Genomic DNA, 12,876 nt, shown 5'->3' on the forward strand with positions numbered 1-12,876 from the left:
AAACAAAAGGCTCAAGAGGGTATAAAAACGCACTCTACATGTGCTCAGTCCTTTTTCTGCTAGAACCATCTTTCTGTCAGGCTTTCCTCTTCAATAAACTGCAACCTTCTTTCTAAAGCAGTCGCCGTGTTGTTTATTCTCGGCTTGGATGAATCATGATGAAGACTTTAGTTTCAACAATCCACATGGAGAGAAGTATGCAGAGGGGTACCACAAAGTTCTGTCTTAAGCCCAGTACTCTTCAATATCTTCATCAATGACTTCATCAATGACGAGGGAATTGAAGGGAAACTCATTAAATTTGCAGATGACACCAAACTGGTAGGAGTAGCCAACACCCCTGAAGACAAACTCAGGATCCAAAAAGATCTTGACAAATTTGAACAATGGGCCCTATCCAACAAAATGAGTTTCAATGTGGAGAAAAGCAAAGTTTTACATTTAGGCAGGAAAAATCAAAGGTACAAGTACAGATTGGGCAAGACCTAGCTTAAAAACAGTAACTGTGAGAGGGATCTTGGAATCCTAGTGGACGATCACTTAACCATGAGTCAGCAATGTCAAGGACTACCTGTACTTCATCACTTTTTTCCTTTTTTTTTTTGGGCCATCAAGTTTTTGACATCTTGCTAGGCGATTGGTGGTAGTCGGATGTTGCCATATCCTAAAAGTGGTACAATGGATGAAAAAGTTGAAAAGCCCTGGACTAGAAGACCTCCAAGGTTCCTTCCAGCTTTATTCTGATTGATTGACAGGTTCTCTCCATTTCATTGTATTTATACCACTTGTCCCTTCCAGTTTTTCAAGAGTTGGGAGAAAATTATAAAGCATGATAATTTACTGTATATATAACATGTCCCACCAAATTGAAATTGTCTAGATGCGTTGTAATGATCTGAGAACAGGCAATTCCCTATGCTATGTAACCATTTGGATTAAATTAGCCCATACCTTTTTAGAATATCACAAAATTTCTTCCCATGGAAAAGAGATAGAAAAATCATAGAAAGAAACAAATTTCCTTTTTGTAGATCATTAAACATCTGAAGCTTCATTATACAACTCCACATAAAGTTTATTCAGAAATACAATGGAGGTCAGCAGTTTTTGTCTGCAGGTATTACAGATTTCGTTTGATCAATGAAGTCAATGAACTGGCTGGAGAGCCTTGATTTTTGGAATAAGTGATCTAAGGTCTTAAATATCACTAAATATTTACCTAACCTTGGCAAATTGACTGTCAAAATTTGTTCATATGGCTCAGGACTAGAAGTGCTGTGTAGGAGATAAAAACAGATTTGTCAAAGTAAGCATATTTTAAAATGTTATTTGACATTTTATTATATATTAAGTTTATGTATTTCAAGCAGTTTAATTTAAATGTAATTTAGTTTATTTTATAATAGAACTGAAACTTGAATGCTAATTATTTTATCTGTGAGAGTAATTTTTGTGAATAACATTTATTTTTGCATCTTAATATAAATATTAAATAACTATTACATTGTTTGCTATTAACAGAATATCAACTGAGAGAAATCTGCTTCTGTTTGCACAATTTGAGAAGGAAACCGCTTCATTTTTTTAAATTGAAGAATGGCTTTGGCAGCTTTTCAAATACCAGCATTGCTTCTTGTTTTTCTGAGTTTTATATGTTTACTTGCTACTACTGTATCCAGCAACTGGAGAATATCAAATATAGTCAATACTACAAATTGGAATTATGAAGGTCTATGGATGAATTGCAATACTACTTCATTGGGTTCCATTCAGTGCAATAAATTGTACTTCTTCTTAAGTTTAGACAGTAAGTTGCATTTTTCATATATAAAATAATGGGTTGCTATCATGTTTTTAACAGTATGAAATTGAAATATGTTTACTTAATATTACGTGTTATCAAAATACATGAAAGAATATCCAAATCTATAAAAAATAATTTTTCATAGAATTCATAGAATTGTCTTTAATACTGAGTTAAACTTATCTGTTACTGAAAACATTGACAGTGCTGGAAACAACATATAGAAATAATCAGTGCTTTTTTGTAAAAGAAAAAGGTGCCGGAAGTCACACATGTCATACAACCTGCCTTGCCTACCCTACAAGGTTCCATCCAAAAAAGGTGCTGGAACTCCGTTCTGAGCATTCTATGAGGAAAAAAGCCCTGGAAATAATATAGTTTGCCTGCATTTGAGTCATGTGAGCACTGCCAGTCGGTAAAGTGTAGAATTATATACACTCTCCATGGCTTTCCTTTTCTTTGATGTTTGAACATAGGTCTGCACCAGTCTCCCTATTTTCTGATATTTGTCGCATATGTATATTTTCTCTTTTGCATGTTTATTGAATTCTTTAATATGAGATACTAGAAAAGGCATTAATTATTCCATCCTTAATATGCTGTGAAAGACTTTAGAACTTAAATTTCAAAAGGTTTACATTTATATACCATAAACATTAAAATTGTAATCATTCAAGTGAACCACTGAGGCTATTAAAATATATTTGTTTCACTCTAGAAAAATAAGAAAAAATGAAAAAAGGGAAAGAAAAAAATAATTTTTTAAAAAATCTCAAAAGGTATCACAATAAATATAGAAAAATATCATTTAAACTCCATTGTTATAAATATGAAATGAAGTTGTCTTTCTGTAATAAAAAATAATCTTCAAATCATATGATTGTTCCCCAAATCCTATGAACAAGCTTATGAATATTTGGCCAGAACAGGACAGTTGTGAGAAAAGTTCCTATTATATATGTAAATGTCCCCTCCGTTATTTTATACTTTCAGCATAAATATTCTCTGAAACATCCAATAAATATGAAATAATCTGATCCTGTGGCATTAAGAGCTTTGTAGATAACCAGTGTGTTGAACCCAGAACATATTGGCAACCAGTAGACTGGAGGTTTATCATTAACACATAGAAACATATTTCCCTGCCCTACTTATACAGTACAGTACTGTATCAGCTACAGCTTGAAAGGTCAATAATTTTCTCAAATACATTCTGGACATTTTTCAGTATTAACCAAAAAAACAAACACCCTTTAGGCCCACCACAACATGCAGCCCACCAAGCTACCTTGTACGTACAGCCTTCTGGCATTTTTTGAAAATTCAATAAAACTGCAGCTAAATGTTGCTGTTCCCAGGAAGGAGACATCGTTGCCTTGAAGATCCATTGCCAAGGGCCTTCAGACCTGTGGAGGCTATAGCAATGGTCATATAAGCAGGGCTTGAATTGGTTCTAATCGGTTCTTCTTTCTCTTTTAGACAGACTGATCTAATGGTAGCAAGACAGTAATACATTTTCAGCAGGAAGTAAGAGTTAGTAAGTGGAGACTTGGCTTTGATCAATGACATATTAAATTTAATATAACTTGTAGTGTCCTCAGCCACTGCTAGAAGAGACAGTAACAATGTAACTGTAATCCAGGCCAGAAGCTTGTTCTTTGAAGACATTAAGGCCACTATGCCAAAGGGGTCCTCAAATATGCTGAAAACTCTGAAATAATGGTTCTTGGAATAGAACGTAGATTTTTATAAAAGGCAGAGTAAAACACTTATTGATTGGGAGGCTCAGGCAATGAGATTTAGCTTGAACCACTCAGGTGTCATAAAATGTGCTGCTAGGTGCACTTGAAATGTTGGAAAATATTTTACTGATTCCTAGAATATAACCAGCTATAACATTTAATTACATTCCATTTTATATTTCACTTCTACTGAAGAACAATTGCCAATGATGGTACCTTAGTTTTAAAACCACTAAGTTTTCTTTTCACTTAGAACACATCTGTTTTGCTGTACTTTTCACATTGCATCCTTTTCAGAAAATTACCAGATATTACTTCATATGAATATCCTCAGACCCTGAAACCCTGAGCATAGGAGATAACCTAAACTGCCAAATGAGTAGACAGCATCAGCATTCCTCAGGCAAAACAACTCCACGTTGTTCATGGTGCCCTTGTGTTTTTTTTTGGGGGGGGGGAGGGGAGTGGGAAGTATCAGTTTTTGTTTAAAAGACCTGCAATTGCAGAGAGACAGAGACAGATTCCAAAAGCTGCCTTCTACTCTCTTTGCTTGCTTGGAGAAGGAGTGATGTGTTATGTTGTAATATCCTGATCCCGCAAAGGAGGGAGATAGTCAGGACAGGTGAGCTGCTTACCTCACTGCCATTTCACACTTCCACAATTCTTCCTGAACACTGCGAAGACTCTTATGAAAGTGCACTTGCTACAAAGCTATGGAAGCTGAAGTCAAGTATGAGCTTCCACTGAAAGCCTTGAGAAGCTGCTTATGATTATAGAGATCAGTATAATTTCTACATTGACCAATACCAACATCCTAGTATTTGAGATGGATATTTCCTGAAGTATGTGGTCATGACAATGTTTGAATGAGGAATATTCTACATTCACAGCACGTGCAGTAAGAAACATTAATTTCTCTTATTTCACCTTAACAATGAAATAGACACATACATTTTTAATATTTTCAACCATGTCAAAAAAATTAAATTTGTATGTTAAGAGAGAGAAATAGAGTACACAAATTTCTAGTACTTGAAATTAAAGGAAAAAAGCAACAGGTTTATAATGGTTGGTACTGATTTGCAATAATTTGCAATTTGTCATTTGTATAATAAAAGAACATATTGCTTGTAAAGATTTATGTCCATGAAACGGGACAGTTGTCTGATCTATTAGTGATGCCATGCTCTGCATTAATGGTTTAATAAAAGCACCTAATCGATTATTTCATATTTACAAATTATCTGTTTACATACAGTTAATAAGATCTATAGGAACTATTGGTTTGTTTTTCTTCAATGATGTTTACTTCCCACCTCCCCAAATGGTTCTTTAGAAGCAGTGCTATAGGGCTTAATTTCTTTTAAATGAGAAAACTTTAAGAATTTATAGTCTTTATAACCTTTATTTTTTCCATCTTTTTATTGGAAGGAATTTAATTCTTATACATCATACAACAAATCCTTGCACATGTGGTTGGCTATTTAGTGTATATAAAAAGTATACATACACACACACACACACACACACATTTGGAGGGGAACAAATGTTTAATTTTTTGATTGACAGCCAACAACAGAATGCCAAGGTTAAGAGTCATGGTATGGTTTTTCCAGAAATCTTAGCTAAGCACATTTTCTTGCTTAACAATCTTTATTTTTCTTTATTTCTGCTTACTCTAGGTAGCAGAAATTTGACATTTTTATTCTCCTATTTACAAATTAATAACACATTAATTTTATTAATACTTAATTTTTCTCATGCTTGCTTGAAATAGTCATAGAAAACATTGCCATCCTTGCCTAATCTAATATTTTCAGTTCAATATTACAGAACAGGTGAGTTAATGTTCACTGGGCAAACCCTTTTGAATGGGCTCTGCTTTTTCAGGATCAGCCTGAGAACATTTCTAGATCAGGACAGAAGGTGTTTCATAGATTAGCAGATGAAGCCAGCTAAACTATCAATTTCCCTTCTCAATGTCTGTTTATGGTACTTGGCTTACATTTTACCTGAGCAACAGAGATAAGCTTGTGTTGTCTGCAGTTCAAAGTACTGGAGTGCAGGGTGAGATTATAGATCTTTAGTGACCTTTTATGACTGGCTGGCTGAGAAATTCTGGGAGTTGAAGTCCACAAGTCATAAAAGGGCCAAGTTTGAAGACCCCTGGGCTATGTTAACAACAGGAAGAAGATAAAAACAGAATTGCTGTTATGATTTTAAAAAAGAATGTTGTAGGATATTGCTTTCTGATGCTAATGTTTGTTAAGTAACACAAAAAAGCAGGTGGATTTTGAAAAACCAATAGGAGAAAGGAATATAACTTCAAAAATTAAATCGCTCTAGTAAAAAGGGCACCAAATATTGAGGAGGTATGGAATAATTTTGATAGAGTTGCTTTGGAATTTCTACATTCTCTCTTAACTCTTTGCTTCCTTCCAGGTGTTTTAATACTCCTAACTTTTCTGCTTTCATCAATTGAAGTGTGCTGATTACTAGATGTGCAAACAGTTGCGAAATGAAAGTAGGGGCATAGTAAAAAGTCCCATGATAAATCCAGTGATTTTTTCCCTCTTAAATCAAGAGAAAAATAATATTATATTCCTACCTAAATAACTCAGGCTGGGGATCTGTTTGAGGAAAAGGTGGTATGTTCCCCAAGTACATTGTTTTTCTATTTCAATATTTTATTTATGCATTTTTCACATAGCACCAAGAGTAATTGAATACACAAAAAGTAATCTGAAATGTCATAACAGACAGTCCTGACTAAAAGAGACACTTGAATATTAAAAAGCCATAATGGCATTCTGAATGGTGTTCTCCTTCAAATTAATTCCTAAGAAATATGCAGCCTTCCCACAAGTTTGCTTCCAGTCAAGTTTTGATTTATGGATGGATCAAAGGCAACATCCATCACTTGCTCTGCACTAAAATCAAAAACTTTGGTCATTTTTTTCCCTCTCCTGCAGCTTTTATTCAAGTATGTCAAGCCCTGATGATTACATCCCTGGTGTTGGGTGTGTGCGGAACTCTGCTGGCATTGCTTGGTTTGAAATGCACTCAGCTTGGTTTCAGTGATAAAAGAACAAAAGGAAGGATTTCCATAATGAGTGGAATGATATTTGCTTTGGCAGGTAAGAAATCATATAACAGACATTTATGCAGGGAAGGTTTCGTAAAACTATGTAGAAATATCTTGATTTACCCTTGCCTGGTTCCTTGGGAGACCTTGTCATTTGTCTCAAGTAAGGGATGGGATGAGTCAGAGGAAAAAAATACATGAAAATAGATTAACTGAAAAGTTTACTTAGAGTGATTTGGAAAGCAATGAAAGTATTGTTCTCTTAGAATGTATTCTGAATCTGAGTAATGACCCAGTTTAACTATGTTTATTTAATTGCTTACAACATTTTAATTATCCCCCTCTGATAAACAGACCAGACATATTAAGGTTTTTTTTGTAAAAAAAACAATGCACTGAATTTATTTGCAGTTTTGCTAATTTTTTATTTCTAGGATAGGTCACATCAGTTCTCTGGAAATAGCACTGAAGAGGAGGCATACACAGTACATTTAAAGGTCATTTTCACAAAATGAAAAAAGAATACAAGTCCGAACACACTGGTGTCTTTTTCTTTAGACTGGAATGGCCAATGAGTACAGATAGTCCTTTTCTTACAAACTGGGCACTTAGCAATTGTTCAAAGTTATGATGAACCCCCGAAAAGCTACTTACAATTCACTTTCAATGTTTTGACAGCCAGCTCTGTGACTGCATTTTTAACACTTGCCAACCAACTCATTTTATGGCCATTTGTAGCATCTTGCAGTCATGTTTTTGCTAGAAACTGATGTTTATTTCTGGCTTCCAGCAAAAAAAAGACCCATAACGAGCAATGGGTTTGCTTAATGACTGCCACAAAAAAGGTTGTAAAGTCAGTCTCATGATTACCTGTTTTATGACCATCATGACTTAAGATTGTAATTGCCAGGCTCAATTATGGTAATAAGTTGAGGACTGCCTGTACAGTCTCCTATTAGTTTTTCCCAACATTGTGCCATCTACGTTTTGAGTCACACTGCCAGGCTGTGCTGGCCAGAGCGCCAGCCCTGTGGAACCAGCTCCCCCCTGAGCTTCGGATGGCCCCAGATCTCCAGTCCTTTCGCCGCGGCCTCAAAACACTCCTTTTCCACCTGGCTGACCTGGACTGACAGGGATTTTAATTATGTTTTTAATTTTTAACTCTAATTTTTAATTTATTTTAATTTTAATTTATTGTACAGAGGCCTTTACTTTTAATTTTATCTTAACTTCTGTATTTATTGTATGTTATTGTTGTTAGCCGCCCTGAGTCCTTCGGGAGATAGGGCGGCATATAAGTCCCAATAATAAATAAATAAATTATAACCCCACACAGGGAGGGTACTAACTTGCAGAATCAGTATCAGTAGATCCTATTTCTGTCTATTTTGTCATAGAAAACAGATTCTTCTTTTTTTCTCTGTGCAATTTTGCTAGTAATTTAATTAATTTTAATATTTTAATTTCAAGGCTGCCCAACTCTATAACTTTGGGCATGTTACAATTAAAGAAGAATGTAAAAGAAAACAATATGCATCCACAAAAAGGGAACACAACCAACTGGAAGATTAACACCATAACTTACTATAAACTTCAGGACAGTAATTACAGTATATTGAGCTTCTCTGGAACTTGATTTCAGTTTTGTTTTCTGTGAAAACGTAAAGTTCAACTTTCTAAAAAGGCTTTTTCTGACCCAAAATATGTGTGAAATGCAGCTCTGAAATTGGAGGCAGGATAGCCAAGCATAGAGGCCAGAGACAGGGAACCAATTCTATTCAATAAGGGCTGCTTTCACTAATCCTAAAAATGACAGATTTAAATGGTGGAATTTTCCTCCAGTGGGATTTTCCCATGTATTTCACCAGGAAACATAGATAGGGCAGCCTAGAAAAGTCAGTGCGCCCCCCAACCATACCGAAGCGCTCCAAATCTGTTGGTGATTTCCTTTTCACTCTCCAACTTCATGGTGATGTAGCCCTAACCCTAAATGGAATTTTCCTCCTAAGGGATTTTCCCATGTATTTTACCAGGAAACATGGATGGGGGAGCTTAGAAAAGTAAGTGCCCTCCTAACCATACCCAAACACTCCAAATTTGTTGGCAATGTCCATTTTGCTCTATGAGTTCATGGTGACCTAACCCTAACCCTAAGTGGAATTTTCCTCCTATAGGATTTTCCCATATATTTTACCAGGAAACATAGATTGGGTAGCCTAGAACAGGGCTTTTCAACCTTTTCACCCATTGTACCATTTTTAGGATATGGCAACATCCAAGTACCACCAGTCGCCTAGCAAGGTGTCAAAAACTTGACCAAAATAAAAGGAAAAAAGTGATGAAGTTCAGGTAGTCCTCGACTTACAACAGTTCGCTTAGTGCCTGTTCAAAGTTACAATAGAACTGAAAAAGTGACCCCCAAGCCACAGTCGAGCAAGATACCTACCTGCCTCCCCGGTGGCGCTCTTCCTCCTGTCTGAGGTTTTCATTGTTGTGAGCATTTCTGTTGAGGATTGGCAGCAGGGGTGGGGGTCGGGTGTTTGGTTTTTACCCACCCCACTCCATCCGTTGGGTGGTTGCAGCAGATTTTGGTCAGTTCACATGACCCTGGGACACTGTGACTGTCATAAATGTGAATCAGTTGTCAAGCATCTGAATGTAAATCACAAGACCCTGGAGATGCTGCAACATTCCAGCTGATTGGCGCTTCTCCTGGGCTCAGCAGAAGCGCCAGGATCAGTGCTGAGCTCCAGCTGGAGCCTGGCACTGATCCTAGTGCTTCCGCTGAGCCCTGACAGCCCTGCAGTTCCAGCCATCTCTCGCTCAGGCTTGTGCGGTGCTGCCACTGGTTCAGTTCATTCCCCTCCCCTGCTACCACTTTTGTAGGATGGTCGCGTACCACCTGCCAGGTGCCAATGTACCACAGGTGGTACCCATACCACTGGTTGAAAAGCCCTGGCCTAGAAAAGTCAGTGCCCTCCTAACCATACCCAAGCACTCTGGATTTGTTGGTGATGTCCATTTTGCTCTCCGATTTCATGGTGACCTAACTCTAAACCTAAGTGGAATTTTCCTCGTATGGGATTTTCCCATGTATTTTACCAGGAAACATAGATAGGGCAGCCTAGAAAAGTCAGTGTCCTCCTAACCATACCCAAGCACTCTGGATTTGTTGGCCATGTCCATTTTGCTGTATGAGTTCATGGTGTCCTAACCCTAACCCTATGTGGAATTTTCCTCCTATGGGATTTTCCCATGCATTTTACCAGGAAACATAGATAGGGCAGCTGAGAAAAGTCAGTGCCCTCCTAACCATACCAAAGCACTCCAAATTTTTTGGTGATGTCCATTTTGCTCTCCAAATTCACGGTGACCTAACTCTAACCCTAAGTGGAATTTTTCTCTGATTGGATTTTCCCATGGAAAGAGAGATAGGGCTGCCTAGAAAAGTAAGTGCCCTCCTAACCATACCCAAGTATTTGAGGTTTGTTGGCAATGTCCATTTTGGTCTCAGAGTTCATGTTGACCTAAGCCTAACCCTAAGTGTAATTTTTGTCCGTTGGGATTTTCCTATGTATTTTACCACGAAAGATAAATAGGGCAGGCTAGAAACATCAATGCCTTTCTAGCCATACCCAAGTATTCCGAGTTTGTTGGCAATGTCCATTTTACTCTCCAGTTTCATTATAACTCTAACTCTAGTAATGCAACATTTTCTGCTGATACCTGGCCTGAATAAGAACAAGAAATTGATTAGGTAAGACATCAGCAATATTGAGTCTATCACAATGACTTCAAACTATAAAATTCCATTGATTATTTAAAAGCTTTTCCCAGCAAAATTTCCTTCTCTTTCCTGTTATAGTTATTAATGTGACTTCTCTTAAAGGGTAGATTCATAGTAAATAAAATTCTATTATCAGAGAGTTTGTTATAATCATATGGTTCAAGCAACATTAAATCTATGGAATTTATCATTGTTTAGTATGTATTTCATTCCAGCCTGAGGCAATGACTGCTTTTAAAAACATTGCTCAAAAAGGGAAGTTTTAGTTACCTATCTAAGTTGCTACAATCAAGCAGGTGCTGTCAGAAAGTTCCAGTTGTGACTTATAATTATGATTATATTGGTAGCTGAAAGACAGTGACTGGCCCAAGGTGATCCACCTGACTGTGCCGAAAGTGGAACTAGAACTCATGGTTTCCTGGTTTCTATCCTGATGCCTTAACGACTATACCAAATTGGCCCTTATTTTGCACTTTATGTCCATCAAAATAAACTCCAGCTTTCTGTTCTGAAAGGAAAGCTACTGTATCACATGCCAAGTCTTTAATGGAAAAGAAATGTATTTTTGTGTTAAAATTAATTTTCTCATGTGAAATTTTGAAGTTGAATGAAAAATACCACTAAATTCATATGATCTTTCCATAGATGTTATAATTTTGTTAACTATGTGACAACTTGATGGTATATGCATACTAGTCTGTACAAATCACACAGATGCTTATAAATGAAACAGTCTTCTCAGTCCTTTCTAGCAAAATATCTTTTAAGCATGACAAAAAAAGACCTTGGGTGAGTCTTGAAGAACCTTCTTCTAATCTTTAAGTATCTGGGGTAGCTTTGTAGTTTCAAGGAATAGATCCAAAAGTCCTTTGCAGATGATATCTTATCAAATGACTTCCATGGCTCTAATACATATTGATGGGTAATTTTTATCTGTATTTAATCTGTATTGTTTGACCAGGTGTCTCATCAATGGTTGCTCTTTGGTGGTATGCAATAAATATCATAACTGAGTCTTTTGATCCTTCGTATGCTGGAACAAAGTAAGTAAATATTTCTGCATATTTTTAGTTTGGTTTGATCATTGTTTTAGCATTACCAAACTGCACAGAGGATTGAATGGTCTGTGGGTGCTAATTACATCTATTGTAATAAGTTTGACATTAAAATTGTGTTAGATTCTTATTATGTCTGTTCACAAAGATTAACACAATTGAAATAACGCTTTCATGCATTATTACAATCTTCCTCAATTTTACCACTATTGAAAATTTTGGGAATGGAAGTTTACAAATCTGGAAATTGCCTAGGTTAGGGTACTTACTGGTTTTTCTTTTCTAAATACTTAATGTCTATCTTTTGGACATATTGGAGTGCATGGGAAACAAGGACTCACCTTCATCTTTCTTGGTATTTGTAATACAGATGTAACATATCACCACAACCCTTTTTTGATCATCCCACTTGTCTGCAATCCCAGTTGTGCAGGCAGTCTTTAATTCTTCCATTCCCATGTATCAATCACCTGGAGTTCTTTGAACTTTCTGCTCCCTAAAACCACCTTTCTCTTATACCAATAACTGTAACATATGACAATAAAGCATTTGATAGTATGTGGTGTTTGAATATGACATGTATTATCTTTATTCTAGATATGAACTGGGAAGTGCACTGTATCTAGGTTGGACTGGTTCCCTTCTTTCCATAGTTGGTGGGATCCTGTTGACATGTTCATCATGCAAAGGAAATCAAAGGTATTTAAAGTGAATTATTCATCTTTTAAAAATCATAGGTAATAGTCTAGAGTGCATTTTAAAGGTCCAGCTGTGTACTATGTTCAGTAACAAACCCCACCTATTTCCCATCTTTTGTGGAATATTTTTTGAGAAAAGGGATGTCATATCAATAAAATAATATAAATGCAGGGAATTACAGTGAAATGAGGCTTATTTACTGACATGAATATGATTGGAGTGTAAGGAATAAATTATGTATTTAATAATCTTATGTATATACATTTTCAAATAAAAATCCCACTGTCTACATTTAGATAACTATCTACAGTAGACCATTTAGCTAGAGAAATCAGTCTATATTAAGTATCTTCTCACATTGTTTCAACTCATATATAAATTTTTAAAAAGCATATGGCAAATTAATATTGAAAAAGATTTCTTATACTTATCAAGCTGAAAAAGATAGAAAAATTTAGCATTATAATCACAAGCCACTTCAAACAGCACACAGGAAGAGATCCTTTACCTTATCAGGGTTTTTTCCATTCTCATAGTAAAACTTTCCCCATACTATAGTAATCTCAGAACAATACAGCATCAGGCAAGAGGAGTTGGAGAAGTCTGCTGATACTGGGATCAGGTAAAGCAGGTGGAAGCAGCTAAGCTCTTAATATAAATACAAATTCTTACACTCTCCTCGAGAACACCAAAAGTTCCCCCAT

At 36.1% G+C, this 12,876-nt stretch overlaps 1 protein-coding gene across 1 annotated transcript; it reads left to right on the forward strand.

Annotated features, from left to right (window-relative positions):
- Positions 1 to 1,596: 1,596 nt before the first annotated feature.
- LOC310640922 (claudin-15-like) lies at positions 1,597 to 12,224 on the forward strand (the record flags this gene model as incomplete). The annotated part of the gene is made up of 4 exons (XM_083363504.1): positions 1,597 to 1,807; positions 6,519 to 6,683; positions 11,380 to 11,461; positions 12,071 to 12,224. 4 exons carry the CDS (start codon positions 1,597 to 1,599, stop codon positions 12,183 to 12,185), a joined length of 573 nt encoding a protein of 190 aa, XP_083219630.1. The 3' UTR covers positions 12,186 to 12,224.
- Between the last annotated feature and the right edge of the window lie 652 nt (positions 12,225 to 12,876).

This window comes from Vipera ursinii (assembly GCF_947247035.1).
Source record: "Vipera ursinii genome assembly, chromosome: 5".
NCBI classification, from domain to species: Eukaryota; Metazoa; Chordata; class Lepidosauria; order Squamata; family Viperidae; genus Vipera; species Vipera ursinii.